We start from the raw sequence: 22,027 nt of genomic DNA on the forward strand, positions 1-22,027 counted from the left end.
CTCAGATCAATGATGGAAGATTGAGGTGCAAGAACTTGGCCCCCAAACTTAGCAATCTGACCAGAATGGCTGTGTTGTCTCTTGAGAGCTTAAGAAGACTAGTGAGCATCCACTGGCTTACCCACACTGGGGTTGTCAGAATCGTTCAAGCCTTGTAGTATGTTAGCTTGATGGCAACCTTTGGCATCAGTTGTATTGAAGGAAATAAGTATACAATGTTCCCCAAACAATCTATTTAGAGAGTATTACCTTTGGTTCCTGGTTAATAAAACATGAAGGCATTATTTAGGTATTTTTTTATTCTCTGCATTTGTGAAGAGGACAATTTGAGGGAAGCTGTTGGAAGGCTGGTTTTTAGTAGGTGTATGTACACACCTATTACTAGAAGTAAGCCCACCAACCCAATTTTGGGTCCAGTCAAGACTCAAAACATTATCCCCTGGCTCAAGTCACAATTTGAGGCCAACCGCAATGGAGCCCTGCTCAGCTGAACTGAACGGGAGGCCTCTGCCAAAATTTTACCTTCGCACTCAGAAACGTTTCTGGAGCTTTTCTCTCTTGGCGTTGAATGGTCCTCTTCAGCAAGTCAATTTTGATGAAAAGTAATTGGGTTGCTTTTCCGCGAGGCCCCTGTCAAATCCAGGAAGTATGGACCTCCGGAGCTTTCAGTGGGAGGAACCTGAAATTCAGGCCGGGTTGCGGTGGAAGGTAGTCGGCTTGACTCACGAGGTCAGGTTGATCCACTTATGGAGCTTTTTCCAAACGTATCTCCAAACTTCTGGAACTTCTTCCTGAAGTTCCTCTTGAGGGCTCAAAGTGTCCAAAACACAAGTCCAAGGGTCTAGAGCTCTGAGATGGTTGTTGGATGTTTGGACCACAATACTCACAATATACCTGGCCAATTCCTTGAAAGGACACTGACGCACTCCAGGCTGGCGACCTTTCTTACATTGATGCAGGCAAGTTCTGTTAACCTGTTGCTTTCAGGGAGTCCATTCCTTAGTCCTTTCTGAAGCAAGGCAAAGTCATTAGGGCTGTTGTTCCAGTGTGCAACAGGATCAGTACTTCAGAGTGCAGTCCCCTGGGTTGCAGACCAGGGTTCCAGCAGGGCAGTCCTTCTTTCTGTGGTTTCAGGCAGCAGATCTGAGTTGCAATGCAGCTCAGCCATATTTATTCAATCATCTTGGGGGACAAGAAGGGGGCACCCCTGTCCAGTGAGATGCAGGATGCCACCCAACAGTATTACAGCTTCCTCCAAAGTGTAGCATTTTCTTGTCCCACAAAGCACTGCACTTTAAAATCCAAGATGGACGATTTCTCTCCACAGAAGCAAGACCTGGATAAACCAATCTACTGGTGTGGCTCATTTCCATTACCACTCCCCTCCCGGGCCATCTGTAAATTCCTTTCCTGGGCCTGCTATCTATCTGTGGGGTACAGGGCGAGAGGGAAGGCCTGGATAGAATTCCTTACTGTCCTGCTTCCTTTGAAGCCCAGTTTTCTTTACCCAGCCCCCTTCCTGGCCTGGTTTCTGCAGCTGAAGACCTCCCCCCATTAGATAACCTCTGCTCAGTGCAGGACATTTATCACTTCATCAAAGTAGCATGGCCAATCCAATTAATGCTGACCAAACAGGAGAGGACACAAGCAGGCTGGATTTTGGCTTACAGAAAAGAAAGTCCTATAACTTATTTTCTGTATTAGTTATGATATATTCAACAGTGGCAGGTTCTTGGGTTTATCATTACCAATTTTTTGAGTCTTTTCATGATACATTTAGCCCCTTCCTAGAAATATTTAAGTTTATATCAAATATTCCCATGTTAGCCTATGGAGCTAAGTCTCTACAATGAGGGAACAATCAAATGGGCAGTTTTTCCGTCACCAGGGCAAATAAAACACCTTTTATAATGTCTCTGCTTATAATTACATGGCACCCCACCCCTGGTGCACCTAGGGGAGACATTAGGGATGCCTTATATGTAAGGATAATGTAGATTATCACTTCGGAAGTACCTTTAACACCAAAGTCGAATTTGCACACATTTTACCTTTTATGGACAGTCTGTAAGGCAGGGCTGCCTTTATAAATTGCAGCAGGCAACACAGCAGTGCACACTCAAGTGCAGGAAATCTGCTGGGCCTCTACACTCCCCTGCTCTATTATAAACTAGGGACATATAGGTAGTTTGAATCCCCCTTGCCCTATTATATACTAGGGACTTACAGGAGTCTGTCACTGACAATTGTAATTGTACCACTTTATCATATATCTTTTGATTAGAGCCTGGTTAGCAGAGCCCAGGGTCAGTTACCACCAGTACCAGTCTGAAAAAATGGGGGTGAACATACTAGAAGGATGACTTTCTCACAGAAGCACATTCATAAAAGATGTCTGCAGCACTTTGTTGCTTAATATCACTCATGTCTTTCTTGAAAAACTCTGCTGAGCTAGTCTGCCACAGAATTTTGAATTCCCTGAAAAAGAACTGTAAATTCCTTGCTATGAGCCATGTTCAAATTATCTGTGTTTTGACAGGGAGATATGAAAAATTCTGAACCATGTGCCACTCAGTTTGTATAGATAGTGGACTGTTGAGGTGTTGTCTCGCTGCACTAAGAAACAGTTTCTTACCTGTAACTCCAGTTCTCTCATAGGGGAATTTCCATGATGTCATAAGCACTGAATAGTACCGCTCACCTGCATGGACCTCGGAGCACTTCTGCAAAATATCTATTTAAGTGGATTTTTCGCCTTTCTTCAGGAAGGCCTGCAAAGTCACTTAAGAAGTAGACAGATAATGCAGCCTATTTACATAGGCTACGCTGGCTGAACTCCCCATCTCAAAACAAAGAAAAAGCCGGTACATTATAATTTGATAGTAATTTGTCAACAGAATGAATCTCGATCACAAACCCCTTTTGCATGACAGAGATGAGGAGGAGGGCAGAGTAGCCCCACAGTCTGCCATTATATGGCTGCAAAAGGAGACTGTGCCTTTAAGAACCCAGAGACCTCCAGTATCCCATATTGCACAAATGGTGGCAGTTGCTTCAGTTCTTTTCAAGGAGACGTTAGACTTGCACCGTGTGTATCTATAACTCTGTCTTTTCTTCCGGGGAGGTGGGAGGGTTGCTAATGACTTATCATGGAAATTCTCCTACAACAGAATTGGAGTTACAGGGGATTTCCATTTATAGTCATAAGCACTGAATAAAATAGGAAGCCCATCCCTTCGGAGAGACCTCCAGTATCACATCATGCACAGCCTGTGGCAGTTGTTTTAGTTATTTTTCCAGCTTCTGCTGTCAGGCCTCTGGAGTACTGAGCTCAACCAATGTTTTTGTTTTTTTTTTCCAGAAAAATTCATTTCTATGAGACCTAGATAGAATGAGGGACTTATTAAAGGACGGCATAACACCTAAATGTATTGGTAAATGCTTCACCCAAGCACAATCTACAGTTCACATTTGGATTCACAAATGACAAATCAATAATAATGGTAGGTGACACTTTGATTTTATAAACAAGTTAAAAACGATTTCTATTTCCCTATGCAGCAAAGTAACAATGATCTAAAACCATACCGTGAAATATACTAAGACCTAAAAGTCCAAACCTTAAAAAGATAACTATGTAGGTGGTCCAAACGAATCAGCAATATTTACCTGGAGGAAGTAAAGAGGGATCCATTGACAGACCCAAAACATGATAGTCCAACAAACACTGGGATGATCCAAGCCATAACACCCAAATGATAGTTCCCAAAATCCTGGAATGAAAAAATCTCCCAGTCAAACACATGCTGGCTTATTCTCTTGATACAAAATCAGCTGTTACATGCATAAACTGACTAAAACGTAGCTCCAGAGGAGATACAGTGAAATTTACAGAGTTTTCTTACATTTACATCTTTGAAGGCGCAAATGAGGTCGGAGTATTCTGAGATATTTTTCAGAAACTGATTATTGAAGATGTAAGTTAAGTCTATTCTCTGCAAGAAAGACTAGGTCACAGGGAAACGTAAATTCTAAACAGAACATTCTCATGATATCTGCTGACTGTAACATCAATGAATTTAGTAATTTATTTCTTGAAACCTCTAAGAAGCCTGCACAGATAAGTGCAAAAATATATTTGGTTTATATTTAAAAAGATCATACAGAAACAAACACCACAGCAGATTGCGTGAATTAAACTCTAGCTTTTCAAAGTAAAAAAACTGTTACATTACAAACTGTTAGGTAAAAGAAAGGCAGTAAGGTGATTCAGTAACAAGATGACAGTCAAAGGAAAACTAAAAGCACTGAGTTGAATCATGCTGTAGAAAATGCCATTTCTGGCAAGCCAGTAAAGCAGAAGTGGTTTGTAATGATATGTCTATAATATAAGTTGCAATGTTTGTTATTATGTGTAACCATGCGGAATGTGTATTGTGGTATGTATCATAGCGCTACATAATGAGCAGTTCAGTGTTTATACTTGGTATGTGCTGTAATTTTAAAGTACCTGATGAAGTATAACAAAATGTATGATCCAGTTAACTTGAGCTATGCACTGTAGTCAAAATGTTTCTTAATTGTAATTCTAGTTCTCCATCAAGGGAATCTTCTAGGAACATTGACTATCTTCGTCTATGTGCAGGATCGATGAACACCCTACAGAGAAACCTGAATTAAATCTTTAATAGGAGCAGTTTAAAGGTCTTGGATTCTGAAGCATCCTCTACACTCTTCTTTTAAAAAGAAAAGAAATTAAGTAAGTAGGCGTGCAGAAAAGCTGAAAAGATTGACAGAGTGAAGCATTGCCTTGTCCCGTTAAGGAACCAAGCAAACTCTCTGTCCTGGAGCTCAAAACTGTGGCAGATGAAAGACAATTTTCTCTGAAGTGTAGGATGTGTAGCGTTGCCTTAAAATGAATATTAAGTCCACTGGTATGACTTCAAGAGGACACAGTGAGGTTGTTCATGAATTTGGCAATGACAGAGAACTCAGATTATGGATAAAACACGTTAGTTGAACTTAAATTGAGGTGAAATAATCCAAAATGTGTGAAAGGATGTGGCCAGTGCAGAGACAAACACAAGCTAACCCAACAGGTTTCATAAAGACAGGCTGCCTTAGGTGTTGGTCTTAGAGTTAGAGTCTTTGCAGTTAAGCCTTACAAAGGCATGGAATAATGCCCAGGTAGCTGCCTTATAGATCACACCAATGTAGATACTGCTATGAATGACTACAATCAACTTTTTACACTCAGATGAATGGACCACTGAAGGTCCTAGGAGAAGTGGTTAGTTATCTGGTATGGTGGTATTCTCCGATTTACAAGTAAATGCAATAGCATATGCCAGTTTTAAACAAACAAAGCAATCTTATTCAGACTGAATACTGTGTGACCCCATTAGAGCAGTGATCTAGCATCTAACCAGCTCTATTTGCTGCAGCTTTGTTGGCCATTAGGGATGGAACTTTGTACAAAAGGTGATCAAAACCTATGCATGGACGTAGATCGTCAGCACCTGAGCATCAATAAAACAATATCCAACTCCGAATAGTGAGCAAACTTTTTAATTAGGGGAATAATTTTTAAATCCCACAAAAAAAATACAAAATGGAAACTTGGAAAGGGCTTCCTACACATGGTTACAGCTGCTAAGTGAACAGGAATCGGAACAGAAACATGGTTATATGGATGTCTAGATTGACTTTTTCAGATGACGTTGGTTTTATCAGCCAACCACCCATACGCAGCCAGATGGAAATCTTTGTCCTCCTTTGATGTGCTACAAATACTGCTAAGCACTTTGTGAAACCACATGGTGCTAGTTTCAGTCTAAAAGCAAAAACTTGCAGTGGCCTTTCTGAACCACAAATGAAAACGTTCATGTTGTTCAATAACATTATCTTGAGCACTTTTGACTTTATTTCACCATTCATTATCACTGATTCCCTTTCTTCCTTGGACAACCTTGCATTTCTTTGATTCTCATGCACTGTTTTTTATTAAACACTGTAGACTTATGATGCATTTGTCAATGTTACGTACTTGTAATTGCAATCTTCACTGACAGAGGGCTCTCATTTATTGAGAGTAATTGTTCAAATTTGGGCAGCATTATATTTAAAGAAATTGTTTACAAGAGTCAGTGTACTTCTCTTAGGCATTGATTAGCAGCGTACTCATCGATTTTAAAAACCTTTTGCTGAATGAATCATATGGAACCTCCATTTTTAAGATACTTGGGGCCATATTTATACTTTTCGACGCACAACTGCGCCAACGCAGTTGTGCGTCAAAAAATCTAACGCCATTCTGAAGCGCCATGCGGGCGCCGTATTTATTCAATGACGTTAGCCGGCGTTAGCCGGCGGAGCTGCCTGGTGTGCGTAAAAAAAAAAAAGACTTACACCAGGCAGCGCCGGCGTAGGGGAATATGGAGCTTGGGCGTCAAAAAATGGGGCAAGTCAGGCTGAGGCAAAATTTTCGCCTCAACCCGATTTGCGCCATTTTTTTTTACTCCCAACCCCCATTGAAATGACTCCTGTCTTAGCAAAGACAGGAGTCATGCCCCCTTGCCCAATGGCCATGCCCAGGGGACTTATGTCCCCTGGGCATGGTCAGTGGGCATAGTGGCATGGGGGGGGGGCACAAATCAGGCCCCCCTATGCCACAAAAAAAAAAAAACTTACCTGAACTTACCTTAAGTTGCCTGGGATGGGTCCCTCCATCCTTGGGCGTCCTCCTGGGGTGGGCAAGGGCGGAAGGGGGTGTCCCTGGGGGCATGGTAGGGCACCTCTGGGCTCCTTCCGAGCCCACAGGTCCCTTGACGCCTGCCCTGACCAGGCGTTAAAAAATGATGCAAAAGCGTCTGGACGTCATTTTTTTTGACCCGCCCACTCCCAGGCGTCATTTTTGCCCGGGAGTGTAAATACGGTGCACATGCCTCGGAGTCATTTTTTAGAAGGGAACGCCTACCTTGCATATCATTAACGCAAAGTAGGTGTCCACGCTAAAAAATGACGCAAACTCCATGAACTTTGGCGCTAGACGCGTCTAACGCCAGAGTATAAATATGGAGTTCGTTTTGCGGCGAATTTGCGTAAAAAAAAACGACGCAAATCCGGCGCAAACAGAGTATAAATATGGCCCTTGATATCTAGTGTGGGGAATAGCGTATGTGCTCCTCTCCATCTTACACTGATTCACCGTTTTAACCTGCAGGCTAAATTGTGATCCCAGAAGCAGGTCAGTACATAATTTTATGTAGAGTTCCTTTTGGCTAAATCTATGGACCAAGTACATGTTTCTTTCTATCTGATCGAGTCTTCAAGCCGCAGGTTCCTTACCTTAGCATATTTCCCAGGCATTAGACTGGATCCGGCAAAATCTTTTAGTAATCCCTCTGTGCGCTAGTAGGTGGGGCTGCCCTGCTCCGCGTAGCATTATTGCAGTCGTCTGCGCCAGAAGTGACATGCACAGTGCCTACACAGGCACCATCCCAGCGCACTGAGCTCCGTTCCTTCTTTTCTTGCACCATCAGTTTGGAGCCAGACAAACTCACTTCAGTCACTTTTTGACTAGACTGTTTTGACATTTTGTCGACTAGTGTGCCTATTTTCCAGTATGTCCCTAAAGAAATCTACCAGGTTCAAGCTTCGTGGAGCCTGTCACCGGCATTTGTTGGTGATGTGCCCCCACTTAGTGTGTCCGTGGTACCTAGAGTGCAACCACGACTCTGCATCTTGTTCAGAGTGCCAGATACCAGACCATGAATTTCAAGACCCTCCGCAAGCGGGCCATGAACCTTATGACTGCTCGCCATGCGACTATGCGCCACTCCAGGTCCTGTTCGCTAGGGAGCTGTCAGGATTCGGTTCGATACCCATTACAGTTTAGGATTCTTATGGGACTTCTTCTGATAAGTCCCATAAAAAGAAGACGAAGAGTTCTTCGACTTCTTCGCGTCGCTCTCACTCTTCAAAGGACGCGAGTGAACAATGCCACAAATTGAGGCCCCCCTCACAGGTTGTTTCTGCACACCTGACGTCTGATACTGGATCCACTCCTCACTTTCCTGAGCATCCCAGACCTGGAGTGATCCCTTGCCCAACTCCATGAATTCTATGAGGCCATTAACCTCATATTTGCCTGGCTAAATCCCTCTGGAGTGCCCTCAGGCCCCATGGGTTCAGGAGGGTCTTCAATTTGAGCTTCACTGGCGGGTTTGCCATCTGTGCCAGTCAACCCCTGAGAACCCATTGGTGGATTGGCTGCGGCTTTGCAACCTGCTGCTCCAGTGGCGCTGTTCCCAGCGATGCCGACACCCATCGGTGGCGCAAAGCCATCGTGATTCCCGACTTCAATGCGCAGCCGGAGCAGCATCACATGACCTTGGCTCCAGCGCTGAGCAGGCCCACACGGCCTGAATCAGAGGTGGAACCCATTTTCCTGAAGGGGCCACTGAGGAACATGAATGAAGGGGATCTGAGGATCGCTACGGCTATTCTGACCCTCTAGCAGAGTCCAGGGCTGACGATGTCCAGTACAAGGACTTGGTTTCCGCCAGTGGTCTAGACATCTTACAAGATAATGGCCTCCTCTCTCCTCCAACAGTGGCTATGGAGGAAGGGGCTTCTTTCGCAACGGTAGTCCAGAGGACAGCTCAGGTCCTGGACCTGACACTGACCAAGGTTGAGGTCAAGACTACCATCTTGACAGAGGTGCTTCAGCCTAGGGTATCCTCCTCAGAACACTTACTATCATTTAAAGAAGCCCCCACAAATGTCCTGCTCGGAGTCTGGGCCAAGCTATGCACAGGCACTCCTGTGCACAGCACTATTGCTTGCTGCCATCCCATGCACCCGGTGAGCCAGCCTTTCTCTCCCCGCGCCCCTCCTCTGACAGTCTGGTGGTCTGAGCCTCAAACTCCAGGATATTTTTAAGGACAGCAGGGCCAGTGCCAGGTCATTGTGGATCACCATGGCCTGTGACAGCCGCAATCCGCCTTCCTCCCTTCCGTGGTTATGATAGGGGCTATCAGCCGCATCCATGCCAGCAGACATTACAGCCCTTTCGTGGCCACAGCTCCCACAAACCACATGGGAACCAGAGTCAGAATCCATTACCCCCTAGTCCCGGCAACTGCAAATCAAAAGCCTCTTTAGTTTGCCCTCTTCCCACCATCGGCATCCAATTGGTGGCAGGATTTGGTACCACTTGCACATCTGAAAGGAAATAACTTCAGACAAGTGGGTACTTTAAATCATTCAGCAGGGCTATGCACTCCCACTGCAACAGACCCAGCCACCCTTGCCACTGAGGTACTGGCTCTTTTGGCCAGAAAAGCCATTGAGAGGTTCTGGCATCAGAAGTAGGTCGAGGATGCTATTCTAGCTACTTCCTGGTGCTGAAGAAAGATGGAGGCCTCGGTCCCACATTAGGCCTATGCCCTCTCAACTATTTCCTGAAAAAGGAAACATTTGAGATGCTTACCTTGGCTCACGTTTTGTCTCCCCTCGACCCTGGAGACTGGATGGTAGAGATGGACTTGCAGGATGCCTATATCCATATCCCTGTACTGCCTGCCCACAGATGGTACCTGTGGGCCACGAGCATTTTCAATTTACTGTGCTGCCTTTTAGCTTCACCGGTGTTCCTCGGGGGTTCACGAAGGTGATGGAGGCGGTGGTAGAGCATCAGCAGGGATTGGGGTTTCCAGTCTTCCCCTACCGTGATGAATGGCTGTTAAAAGCAGGATCACCCCAGACAGTCATCTTCCACCTCCAGACTATGGTGAACCTACTGCATTTGCTGGGGTTCACTATAAATTTCCTGAAGTCACAAAAGACTCCCTCTCAGCTGTTCCCTTCATCTGAGTAGTTCTGAATACAATGCAGGTTGGGGTTTATCCTCCACAATAGCAAGTCCAGGATATTCAGGCTATGATTCATTCAACTTCTATCCTAGATTTTGATGAGACTGACTCTGAGGCTGCTGGTTCTTAGGGCCTCCTGCAACCTGCTGGTAAAACATGCTCTACAGTGGGCTCTGAATTACAGTGGGCACAGCCTCAGGGAAATATTTTCCCATCTGGTCCTGATGCCCGAGGAAACTGCAAAATCTCTGTATTAAGATCTGCTACGCAATGGCCAAGAAACAACCCCTCCAGGCTTGAGAGTTCATTCTAACAGAGCAAAAGCTGTACCCACTGCGTTAGCAAGACGAATCCCAGTTCTGGACATATGCCACGTTCATGTGGGCATCACATCACATTTGCTAAACACTACTGCATAGTCAGGTCCAGTGAGATGGACATTTTGCCCGTTCAGTCCTCCACAACTTTTTTGTATGAATAGTCTGCAGACCCACATCCAGGGAGACACTGCTTTGGTATCTATTCTAAGGTAAGGGCTCTGCGGCTAGAAACCTCCATCAGATGAACAAGTTACTTACCATCGGTAGCGCCTTTTCTGGTAGAGATTCCATCTAACTGCAGATTCCTTACTGACCCTCCCCATCCTCACCATTCAGTAAACTGTCTGTAATTCTTGACTATAGAGATTCTTCAGGACCTCACTTGGTACACTGGTCATTTTTCCCTAGCTTGGGTCCATGTTTCTGGTGCAGAAAACAGTCAAGAACTGAAGTCTGCATGAAGGCACTGTGCACATAACTTCCGGCACGAACTATGCCAACGATGCCATGTGCTATAGAATAACAACACCTACAGGTGCACAGAAGGATTGCTAAAAAATGTCCAGATCCAGTCTGGCACCTGTGGAATATTCTAAGGTAAGAAATCTATGGCTAGATCTTCTTTCTCTCTCTCGCTCTCCCTTTTTATCTCTAGCGAGACCTAAAAAGGACATAGATGACTTAAAATCTAGCTACAAAAACCTGCACAGAAAACCAACCAGAATTATTTAATCTTTAGTAATAAGTAAAAACGTGAGCTTTGATTTTCTACTGTTGTACAGACTTAACAGTTAATACTTGTTTTTGACAAACTTTTAACACATGGGCTCAGATTTCTGCAGGAGAATGCAGTTTGACATCATGGATCCTTAAATATCTCATAGATGACATGAACCCAGCATGGCACACATACTCACCACTGCAACAGCTTCAGAACTCAGCATTTGATCAGGTGTCAGGGTGGTAAAATATGCCAAATTGGTCAGCACATAGACCACTGTTACAATGGGCAATGAGATGATGATTGCACGGGGCAGGTTTCTGGAAAAGAAGCAAATTACATTTCAGGGATCATATATGCAATGCTTCGTCTCCTTTTGAATAGATAGTCATGCAGATAAAATCATGATATTTGATAGATATAATCTTAATCAGTGGGTAAATGACTATCTAACCACATTACTGCAATTTGTACACATCTCCATGACCCTAGCCAATCTCCTCATATTGAGAGAGTACATTTAGTTTCATCTATGACTTTGACCACAAAAATTAAGCTTGCACTTTTCCTCTGTTTAATTAGAGCAGGTTTGACCTGCTGCAATTTAACAAAGAGTGAGATCTGTAATGCACCCGGTAAATACTGAACGTTGCAAATACCACCCAACTCGTAAAACTCTGTGCAAGCAGGAATTTATGCAGGGGACAGAAAACATAGTCCCAGTCATAATCAGGAACTAGGTGTCTCTACCCCTTCAATACTATGGGACTCTCCTGTCCTTTCCACCTTAACCTACACATTCAGCATATGACAGGTACAAAGATCCTGTTTGATCTGTCTGGGAGCAGCGAAAATCTTACTGTGAAGTATATAAGAGTTGTTTTCCTTCTGCTGCCACTTGGGTGCCAGGAGGCAATATTACTACTTATTAGGCATACTTTTTGCAACTCTTTTTAGAATGCTCGGTAATTAATTTGTTATTCTGAAGATCTGGAATATATATTGATCAAGGGTAGAGCTTTTGTTTGTAATAATACATTAAATGAAATTCGGTTGGATGCCTAGTTTACAATTCAAGAATAAGGTTTCTTGTGACTTATGTAGCACCATGCACGCCTTCAGAAAGTCCATAATATTAAAAGTAAACAAATGTTCTTTGTTTACATTCCATATTTGCTGATGGATAGCCACAGGCTTAATAGAAGAGAACACTTTTGCGTGCAATAATGAAAGAACAGCCATTGCTAAAATAAGTGGGTCTGCATATGCATCTACCTTTGTTCCCTTCCTTCTTTTGGAATCCCAGAAAGGTCCACAAAGGAGAATAAAAAGTTGCTTACCTGTAATCTTAGCTCTCTGCATGGGTATTCTCTCTGGATCAATAAACAATGTGAATATCCCCTCAGGTGCGGGATCCCCAGAACACAAACAAATGAAATGCAAGTGAAAACATGCCTAAAAGAGACAGCATTTTCTACTACTACAAATTTTAAGTTTTGAAAAGTAGTTTCTACTAGCCAAATTTAAAAAAGCTATACATTTTGCTGAAAACACTACTATTCTACCCATTTTAAAAGCCCCAAAACTAGGGAAATGTAGCCTGTAATAAGCCGGCACACACAGTGCCAAGTTAAGCACTGCATCTTTAAGAATTCCAAAGCCATACAGCTTTTTAAATCATGTGCGCACGGTCTGTGAGGCAGTTTGTTTAGAAAGATATACGAAAATGTCTAATGTAACCACCGTCTTTTCGCCAACATGCTTCAAAAACTGTGTGGGCTGTTTATGGATTCCGAGAGAACACCCTAGACAGAACTAGGGTTACAGCTAAGCAACTTTTGTCGCTTAATTTCTGCCATGAGGGAAAATGGTTGGAAATGTTGCTGCACAGTGCTTTGCAGGAGGGACTTTAAAAGCAGTTGTGGGAGGCTGTAGAGATCCCATTTCCGTGATTTTTGTTCAGAAAAATTATTTCCGTGACGTTGATGTCCTTTCCAAAAGGAAATATTGAGATTGCAGCTGGCCTTTTCTATATCTCTTAACGGTGCTTAATTTGTAAATAAAAACGTGCCGCTGCCGAAAGCTCTCCTATGAAAAACGCAGATGCTGCAATGAAATGTGCGAGCACGGAGGATCGAGGCAGTGTAATCCTGAAGCGATTTTGGGCCTCTTTAATCAATTTATAGCCACTCCCTGCCCCTTCAGCTCACCCTTACAGGTTTCTGTTTTTTCCCTTTGTGACGCTTTTTCGCTTTTCGCTTCCTTCAGCTTTCCCATATGTCTTTTGCTCTCAACAAATACTAGAGGCAGAAACATAAGCGCCGGCCCTGAAAAATAAGTGCTGGTGCACCTCACCGGTAACAACAAGCACAAATTAAGCACTGTCTCTTAAACTGCACCTTTAGGATCTCCTTTCTCTTCTCTAAGTCAACAGATTTCGGGGTTTCTCATTCTATTCTCACTCTCTATAGTTCATCATCCATTTGGGAGTGTAAGAGGGAATACCTTGAAAAAGGCAGTCAATATTTTCTATTGAACAACAGGGAGAAAGAGAGGTGAGCTTCAACTAAGAGTTGCTTTTGATGGAAATCCCATAGCAAATGTCTTCTGCAGCCAAATCAGCTGAATCCTTAGCTGTGGCAATAATTTGGTCATATGTACTCATTTTCATGCCTTCCTAAAGGATGCTTTCAAAGTTCTTCCCACCTTCCTAAGCATCTGTCGATGAACCAGCTCTTTGAATCCAATAGGTTCCTATTACAGAGACTGAGATATGAGGTCAAACTAGCTACCCTCAGTACTGCAGATTAATTTAAGCACTCTTTTCACCCAAGGAGTCTATTATCTAGCTTTCTTCTCCAGGGAAGTAAAAGAGGTTGACTCTGAAACATTAAATCACTTTTTTGCCACCAAAAAACACCAAGCTATCAAGGTCTGATCCCTCTCATAATGAAGATTCGGACTCTGGGCTCCATATTTTTCCTGACAACAGTCAACTGGTTTATTAGATACTGTTGCTAGGAAGGTGTGTATAGTTGGCTCAAGAGCCCTGCAACCAGACCAACCACAGATGTTACTTGAAGCGTTGGAGGTAAGGTGTCACACATTATGAGGGTATCTTAGGGTGGAGTTGTACTCATAATGTTGTAGTCATAATGTTTAGCTTTTGAGCCGCTCAGTCCATTACTCAAAGCAACTACGACATCCACTGGAGAGACTCTGGGAGGTAAAGAATCTGGTTGTCAGTGCCAAGGAAGATGAAGGTCTTCTTGGAGGACTGTTCGATATGTGCCTTGAAGACCGTTCCGGAATTCTGTCCCTTTGGTGTCTTCTCTCTTTCTTGTGTCTCAGTTGTGGAGCAGAAGGAGGTGCCATAAGTAAATTACCTCCCTCAGGAGGTGGTGATAGATGCACTAGGTCGAAAGAATCATCTCACATTCATGTGGCAGCAAGACGATCCTCAGCAGAAGGTTGCGGCTCCAGATATGGTGATAAATTAAGAATATGTGGCGTCTGACCTCACTGAAAATCAGCATCTGCCCTCTAGGTGCCGAAAGAATGAGACGCTAAATAAAACCCCACAAAAAACGCAGGTGGTCAGCCAAAAAACAGACTGAGAAAGGCAACAGTCTTCGGCTCAAAAAACAAATTCCCTCAAGAGTCCCTGCATTGCATGACGGGAAGGCTGCCTGGCTTCGGAAATTTTAAAGGAACAACCTATTACAAACTACATTCTCCGTAGTCTGGGGACTTTAAAAGGGGGTAGCACAGTAGTTCTCCCAGCCAAATACATATTTTTTTTAGTTTGATTAAATGGAACTACTTTTGTAAAATAAAAGTAAGGTAATAGAAAATATTGCCTCTTATAAGCATGTTTTCACTTAAAATGTAATTTTAAATGGTGTTCCGGGGGCCCGGATGTGCACGGACCTATTCAATATGTTTATGGATATCAGATAGAATCCCATGACAGAATGAGCACAATCAACCACAGGAGAATAAAATTTCAATTTCAATTGGGTTTATTTGGAAACATACCATGCTATTTTCATCTAGCGTAGATATGGCTCTCGCTAAAATTGTTACAGCTGAGGCACCAAATACAATTCCTTATTCCATTCCTTTGCTTCAAACACTCATTTTCATCTTAAATTCTCGACAATGCACTCTTCTACTTCCCTTGCTCTGGCTAGCAACACTCCTCTCTATCTTCACATTTTTTTACTTCGCCTTATCTACCCTTTCCTTTATTTTCGCCTGCTTTCTGTATTGTTTTCCCTTCCCCACTGAATCCCCCTCTCCTCTCCATCATTATTTAGCCCCCAAGTATACATCTAGCATTCAATGAAACTCAGGGAAGGCCACAATGACTCTAGTTACTTACTTGTAGGGCTCAATCATCTCCTCTGTGACAAAGTTCAAGTAGTTCCTGCAAAGTAAAACGGTGCTATAAGGCACTTACAAATAAAACTCTGAATAAAGAAGACGGTGACTAATATTTAATACAGATAAAACACTAAATAAAAATTATAACTAGCATTTAACGCAAATAAAACACTATTACTAACATTTAACAATTTTGTTATTGATAACATTCAGTTTACATTTTTTTTCTTGCTAAACAGAAATTAGAGCACTAAAACATATGCACTGAATAAAAGCTGAAACCTTCCAGTTTTATTTTCTTCATTTTATGATCTCAATAATATCTATAGACTCAAAGGATTTTTGTAAAATGAAGTTAACAGCACACTTTCTTAAAAGTAAAATGAATGAAAAGGTCTCCACGCCGATTAATAAATGCAGAGTTGGGTTGAGGGGAAATTTGATCTATAAAGTTGTAGTGGTGGCCTTGCAGCAAAATCTGAAGAAAAAAAATATTCTGGCTCTCAGACAGGAATTTGGCCTTAGGCCTTGCCCGGGGCATCCTGCTGATTTTGGCCTAAGGAAACTGTAAATATGAAATGCACATTGTTCAGCTGGACATTGAAACACTCATACTGCTGTGTTCACCAACCAATTTTGTATATGCTACACTTTGCAGTCTGTGATCCTGAAACGACCTCATTATCATCTCAGTGGGAAAGAATAAACCCAGGATTTCATGATGGTAAGGTTTTAAATTCTGCGAGACACAAGATCCTTTTAAAGTGGCTGCAGGTAGAAGGCCCCTGTAGACTAAATTACATATTCTAAAAAAGGGGGAAAGCTGGACAATTTTTAAAATAAAGAAAAAAGAACCAGGCCAGTAAGTATGTGTTTTTTATGAGTTATCTTAAACTTTCTAGATACTAATCTTTTGTTTGTTAAATTCTAAGCAAGTCCTTTGGGTGCACGTATTACTTTTTTTGCGAAGCCCAAGGCCTTATAAAAGAGCAGTTTAAACCACATCTCCCCACCAAAAGTTTAGCTCTAACACGCCAAACTAGAGTCCTGTGATGCAGAGATAAGGTGGTGAAGCTGTGCACAAACTTCCACACAAACATGAGGCTAGAGGGCCATGTCCTCCGCTTCAGAAAGGCTTTGAAGACTCTATTCCAGCATGATAACCAGGTGTGTCTCATTTCAGCGTCCTGTGTCCAGTGCTTGGATGACTCAAGCTGTGAAGTGCTGTACAAGTTTAGCTACTTACCAGCCTCCGTAGGCAAAAAGCCCACTGTACAGTGCTAGCACCCATTTCCCAACGTCTGTGCTGGTGCCCTCAAAGGAGTGTTCAACTGTAAGGTTTATTACGTCTCCTAAAAGGAAAAAAGTAACTGTCAACAAATGATATACGTGCTACTAAAAGAAGAAGATTGTAAGGTGACCACGATTAGAAAGGAGGCCAGCTAGGACCCATCACATTGATCATATTAGCACCTTTGCTCAGTGATTTACAGAAATATTATGAACTGAACACACACTTAATTCGCAAAATATTTCGTTGGATTGCAGATTACAAAATGGCTTTTGCTGTCAAAATACGCCAGATAAAACATATTACAGATGCCGGTATTCAAAACGGGCACAAAACTCATGAGTTCTTCAACTGCAACACATAAATGTGTGTCGAAAATGCAAGTTTAGCAATGAGACCTTTAAAAATTAGATGCAAGGAACTTATCACAGCTCTGAAAAACTATTGATCAAGAAACACGGCAAGGTTGAACACTGAGGAACATCGTAAACATAAAGTTCTGAAACTGAACAAATATATTGGTATTAAGCTCATCAAACGTCACAGAACACGTGTTGCTTTTGGCTAATGAACAGTGATATGGTTTGGACTGTTTAAGATAAACGATAAACTGATAATCATGTTCTTAAAAAAACAGTTTCCACTATAAAATAAACAAAAGATTTTTTTTTAAATACAATGAATGAATAAATCAGTTTTAACGGATATCGTTGTGGAGTCACTAAAATATCAAAATGATGGCGTTACTACTTCCCACCAAATTGTGATAACCATAGGGGCACGACAGTATAGAAATTGGTAATGACTAGCCCGGTTATGGAATTTCCACCCTGTGATTTTGAGCTCTGCAATCCACTGGTCCAGGTCATAGGTCCTTTTATTCTCTGAAAAAACAGAATGAGCTATGTCCTGCTGGCTACTTACTGCGATGTGAATTATTTGATGCCTGTCTTGTGGGCTGGATTCTCAAAATGGCGTTCAGGCTATTCACAATACATAGACAAAAAGTGTGCATATTCCCTACTTCAGGAGAGACTGCAGCATAATGAACTCCCCTTGCTGTTCTTTTATTAAACAAACTTCATACATTATGTCTGGAAGGAGTACTTTTTTATTATGCGCAATAACAAAGTGAGCTCTTCATCTTCTGTCAAAACATGAAACGGGAAATGACTGGCTGCCGAGAGAGGAGCATTCTCACCGCACCAGCGGAATGCGGCCCACTTTCTTGTGCCTGTTGGACAACTGGCCATCTTTTCTAATGCCTCTGATAAGCTCTAAGAATTTTGCTTAAAGCAAGAAAGAGCGCAATGATCCTAAAGTGGGAAAACTGCCAAGCATCTGACCGGTTCTCACTCGACCATATGATGCTTCTAAGTTTCCCAATCCTGTCACGTGGAGGTCAGCCTTTGGACGTAACCCTTCTCTTTCTTGTTGAATTTAATCTTATAGTTGCCTGAATAAATAAGTCTCTCACTGTCTGGACCTCGGGCGCAGATGAGAGTTCTAGCAAGACTATCTGGCACATTGAGAGCTACTGAGCTACCTTCCACTCAATGTAATTCATGCTAGGGACCCTTAGTTAAATGCAATCTCAAAGGCTGTGCCTCTGTTGCTCGACCACATAATTAAGTTTTTGCGGCACTTGCCACATAACCCATCATCTGCATCGTAATCTGAAGATTTTAACAAAAAAACTTCTAGCTAGTTCAAATGGATCAAAGGTTACTAAAAAATGAGGCAACCCGTGCAGTGGAAGGGCCATTGAAAACGTTAACTAGTCCTCTTTCTGCTGTTTATTGCTGCATTTGGGTGTCAGACTGGTTCTAATGAGTTGTCCAGATAGCATTAACGTGTCAAAATAATGAGGTAATACTATCTCAAAATCTGCTGCAATATGTCGCATAATTTGTTGTTTCTCGACACATAATTTATTAAACCCTGCCACATAATCTGGTCCTCCCCTACCACATAATTCCAGTGACAGAGACTGCGAACTTGCGTCTGGTCACGATCAGGTCCTCCAGTGTAGTTAAATCCTGACACTAGCACTGCGCAGAGACCCAGAGCTTTTGGGCAACAAACTTGCCACTTAATTCAAAAGAAGATAAACTCACGTTTGGTGTGCTTCTAACTTTATGCCCTACCAGTGTGCAGGATTGATACGTTTAGTATTGGCTTTTGTGAGCCAACGCCGTGCCAGGAAGACATCCATGTGGGCAGCAGGAAGGTGGGCTTTCTAAACAAACCACTGCCTCCACCTGGGTCAGCGAGGGGTAACGGGAGGTGAAGGCCAATTCTAATGTTCCTATATTAATATGGAATTACAAGTGAGTGGTGTTAAGATGGTCAGATCGAAAAGGTGAAGAAGCAATTCCGCTTGAAACATTCTTTTGTCTGTTGCTTGCATTCATTCATGACAATTCTTTAGGTTTGATAAAAAGTGACAGTGATCCGGTGTGGCAAGTGGGATCACCAGCTCTGTGACTACTTTTTGAGCGAAGTATGCAAGCATCATACTGTAGGATTGGGGAATAGCTCTTATATATATGGTATTATAGCACTTTGCTTTAACTGGTCTTAGACATCGGCAGTTCTACCATGTGTTCAAGTAGCAGTATCCCTGTGATGCCTGACACCCATCATCATTTTCAATATTGTTCAAGCAGCTCTTTGTTATCTTACACAACAACTCATTCGAACAATCACATTATTGCACGGAGCGCTGGAGTAAGGCCACAATATGAGGCTACGCAGATGCTGAAATGGTCTGAAAGGTGTTGTCCTTTCTTGGAGCGCTGAAATGTGGGCAGAGTCACTTGAAAGTGAAGAGAGTGTACGATGGGAGTCTCTCGACGTAAAGGAAATTATATTAAAATCTTGACTTTGTGGAAAACAACTATGTTCTTCTAAGCAAACATATCCTATTACTTTATATTTTAAAATACAGTTGATCTAGATAGGTTATGCATGTGCCAAGCCAAGACGGGTTAACATCCTATTTATAAGACAGTTCTCAAACAGGACAAAAGGGCACCGAGAAGGCAATTGAAGTTAGACCTCGCAGTCTGTTTTTGTAAAGAACATGTGTCAAGGAGTGCTCAAGTATGATTCTGTTGAAACAAGCAATTCCTACAGAAGTCTACTTTGAAATCTGTAGAGGCCAACTATGAAATACAATTTAAGGATGTATTCAAAGAATTTACATAAACCTTCATGACACTGGGATGGAACTGCATCTCCTAGCTTTTATAGTGCCTACTGGCTAAACTATTATTTATTTTTATAAAGAACATCTACCCGACAGGGTTTCCCGGTCCTAGGCATGTGTAGTAAGGCATCAGGCTGAATCTTTCTAAACGTCCATGTGATGGCTAGGTTCAAATTCTGTCCAAATGTGCATAAGATTGTATGTCAGCTAGGAGGGTCTCATCTTTAGCAATGGAAAGGAGGGATGAAGAATCAGACTATCAATAGACAAAAAGATCCAGGAAGGGGCAAAGCAACGGAAAAGACCCTAACACTTTTAAGGAGCACATAACTAAGATCAAGATAGACAAATGGATTATGTCAATGCGCTATCAGCCTATACCTTTGTGTCATAAGGGTGGCGTCATGTGGGTGTAGGCGAAAGTATATTAGGAACTGAATAATTACCTGTAAGTCTAGTTCTCCTACAGGAAAGTCTTAATTAAAGTAATAAGCATCGGATAGTTCCACCTACGTGCAGGATCCTGGGGAGTGTCTCGGCCACACAAGGGATCTCATTGCACTTAAATGTATATATAATAAAAATGTATAAAATGTATAGTATTTAAAGGCATTCAATATATTTTTCTTTTTTGAAAAGCTGATGTTGTAAACCAAAAAACTGCGAGGGCTCTGGACCAAAGCCAACTTTGTTCATGCCCTAAAATATCTCTGATTTATCAGTCAGTTTATTGGCTGCTGAGGTTCAGAGGCAAATGCAGGGGTAGAGGGTCTCTGCGCCTCACTACCAGCGAGGGATACATTTAGTACTTCTACATTCCTGTGCCCAAAGACCCATAAAACACATACAGCTAAATCCCAAACCGAACAAGTCGCCCAAAGGTGCCTCTCAAAGTGAAACATTCTGTTGCTTTTTAACAATGTTTCTGAGTTCCATGCTATTTTGTTCCTCATGTTTTATTTAGCTAAAATGAATTAAAACTTCTTAAATAGAACGAGGTCTTACATTACATTAAACCTGGTATATTATCCATACTTTAACCACCTTAAGAACCAAAAGTAGAAGTGTTTTGTTTGTTTACTCATCAAAACCACTCTGAGCTGCTGCACTTACCTAAGCATGCATCCACGCTGCAAAACCTATTCCAACATCTCAACGTTTGCAACCAGTTTACTGAAGGCTGCATCTATTTATTATTAACATATACATGGGTACATATATAAATATGTATATATACACTCACACACATACATGCAAACATTGACAGTTAACAATAAAGCAAGGTGAGAATGTTCTTTTATATAATCCTGTTTGGCTCAGATTGTGGTCTCATAGCCTTGTAAATGTGTCATTTCATACTCTGATCTGAGGTGTGCAGCACCCCCAACAATTTCATTAATAATAAATCAATTCACAAATGATTAGAAATATTACACAAAAATAGATGATATGTTCGAACATGTACAAAGACTTGCAACGGAACGTTCAGCATCACACCTGATGTTTTCAATCAGTCAACTTGTAGAGCGCAGTTTGTCACCTGTGAGGGTATCCAGGTGCTGACTGTATCCAGGTTCTCAGTCGAACTGCCAAGTTTTCAGCATCCCAAAGAACTCCTGTAGAGTTGGGGAGGTGCAGGGGGAAGCTGTTCCAGGCTTTGGCTGGGAGGTAAAAGGAGCATCCTCCTGCTCTGCTACGTTATGCAGGGAGTATGGCCAGAGCAAGGGAGGTGGAGAGGAGGTGTCAGGAGGGTTTGTGGAATCTCAGGCAGTGCTTAATGTAGGTGGGTTCGGAGTTGTGCAGGGCCTTGAACATGTGGGTGGAGTTTAAACAGGCATCTCTTCTGAACCAGGAGCCAGTGAAGCTTTTTGATGTGGGGGGGTCGTGTGGGAGCAGTGAGATCCAGGATGAGTCTTGCTATAGCGTTTTGGATGGTCGGAAGTCTTTAAACTAGGTGGGCCTCAATTCCCATGTAGAGGGTGTTTCCGTAATCCAGTCGACTGGTGACGAGGGCTTGGGTGATGGAGCATCCCGCATGTTGGGGAAGCCACTTGAAAATTTTATGGAACATACACAAGAAGAAGAAGCAGGAGAATAACACTGCATTGACTTGGACCTCATGGTGAGTTTGCTGTCCAAGCTGATACTGAGATTCCTGGTGTGCTCATATGGATTTGGGGTGGGCCCCAGCTCAGTGGGCCACCAGGAGGCATCCCAGAGGGA

General features: G+C 42.5%; 1 protein-coding gene across 1 annotated transcript in view; it reads right to left on the reverse strand.

The window, feature by feature from the left end:
• Positions 1–22,027, reverse strand: part of SLC7A5 (solute carrier family 7 member 5) — a 114,477-nt gene that overhangs the window by 52,854 nt on the left and 39,596 nt on the right. Inside the window, exons 3-6 of the mRNA XM_069216724.1 lie at positions 16,549–16,654; positions 15,301–15,345; positions 11,113–11,236; positions 3,670–3,773 (exon numbers count right to left, since the gene is read on the reverse strand). Coding sequence (XP_069072825.1) covers positions 3,670–3,773; positions 11,113–11,236; positions 15,301–15,345; positions 16,549–16,654 — 379 coding nt within the window. The remainder of the gene's footprint in view (positions 1–3,669; positions 3,774–11,112; positions 11,237–15,300; positions 15,346–16,548; positions 16,655–22,027) is intronic.

Source organism: Pleurodeles waltl, chromosome 12 (genome assembly GCF_031143425.1).
Source record: "Pleurodeles waltl isolate 20211129_DDA chromosome 12, aPleWal1.hap1.20221129, whole genome shotgun sequence".
Classification (NCBI taxonomy): Eukaryota; Metazoa; Chordata; class Amphibia; order Caudata; family Salamandridae; genus Pleurodeles; species Pleurodeles waltl.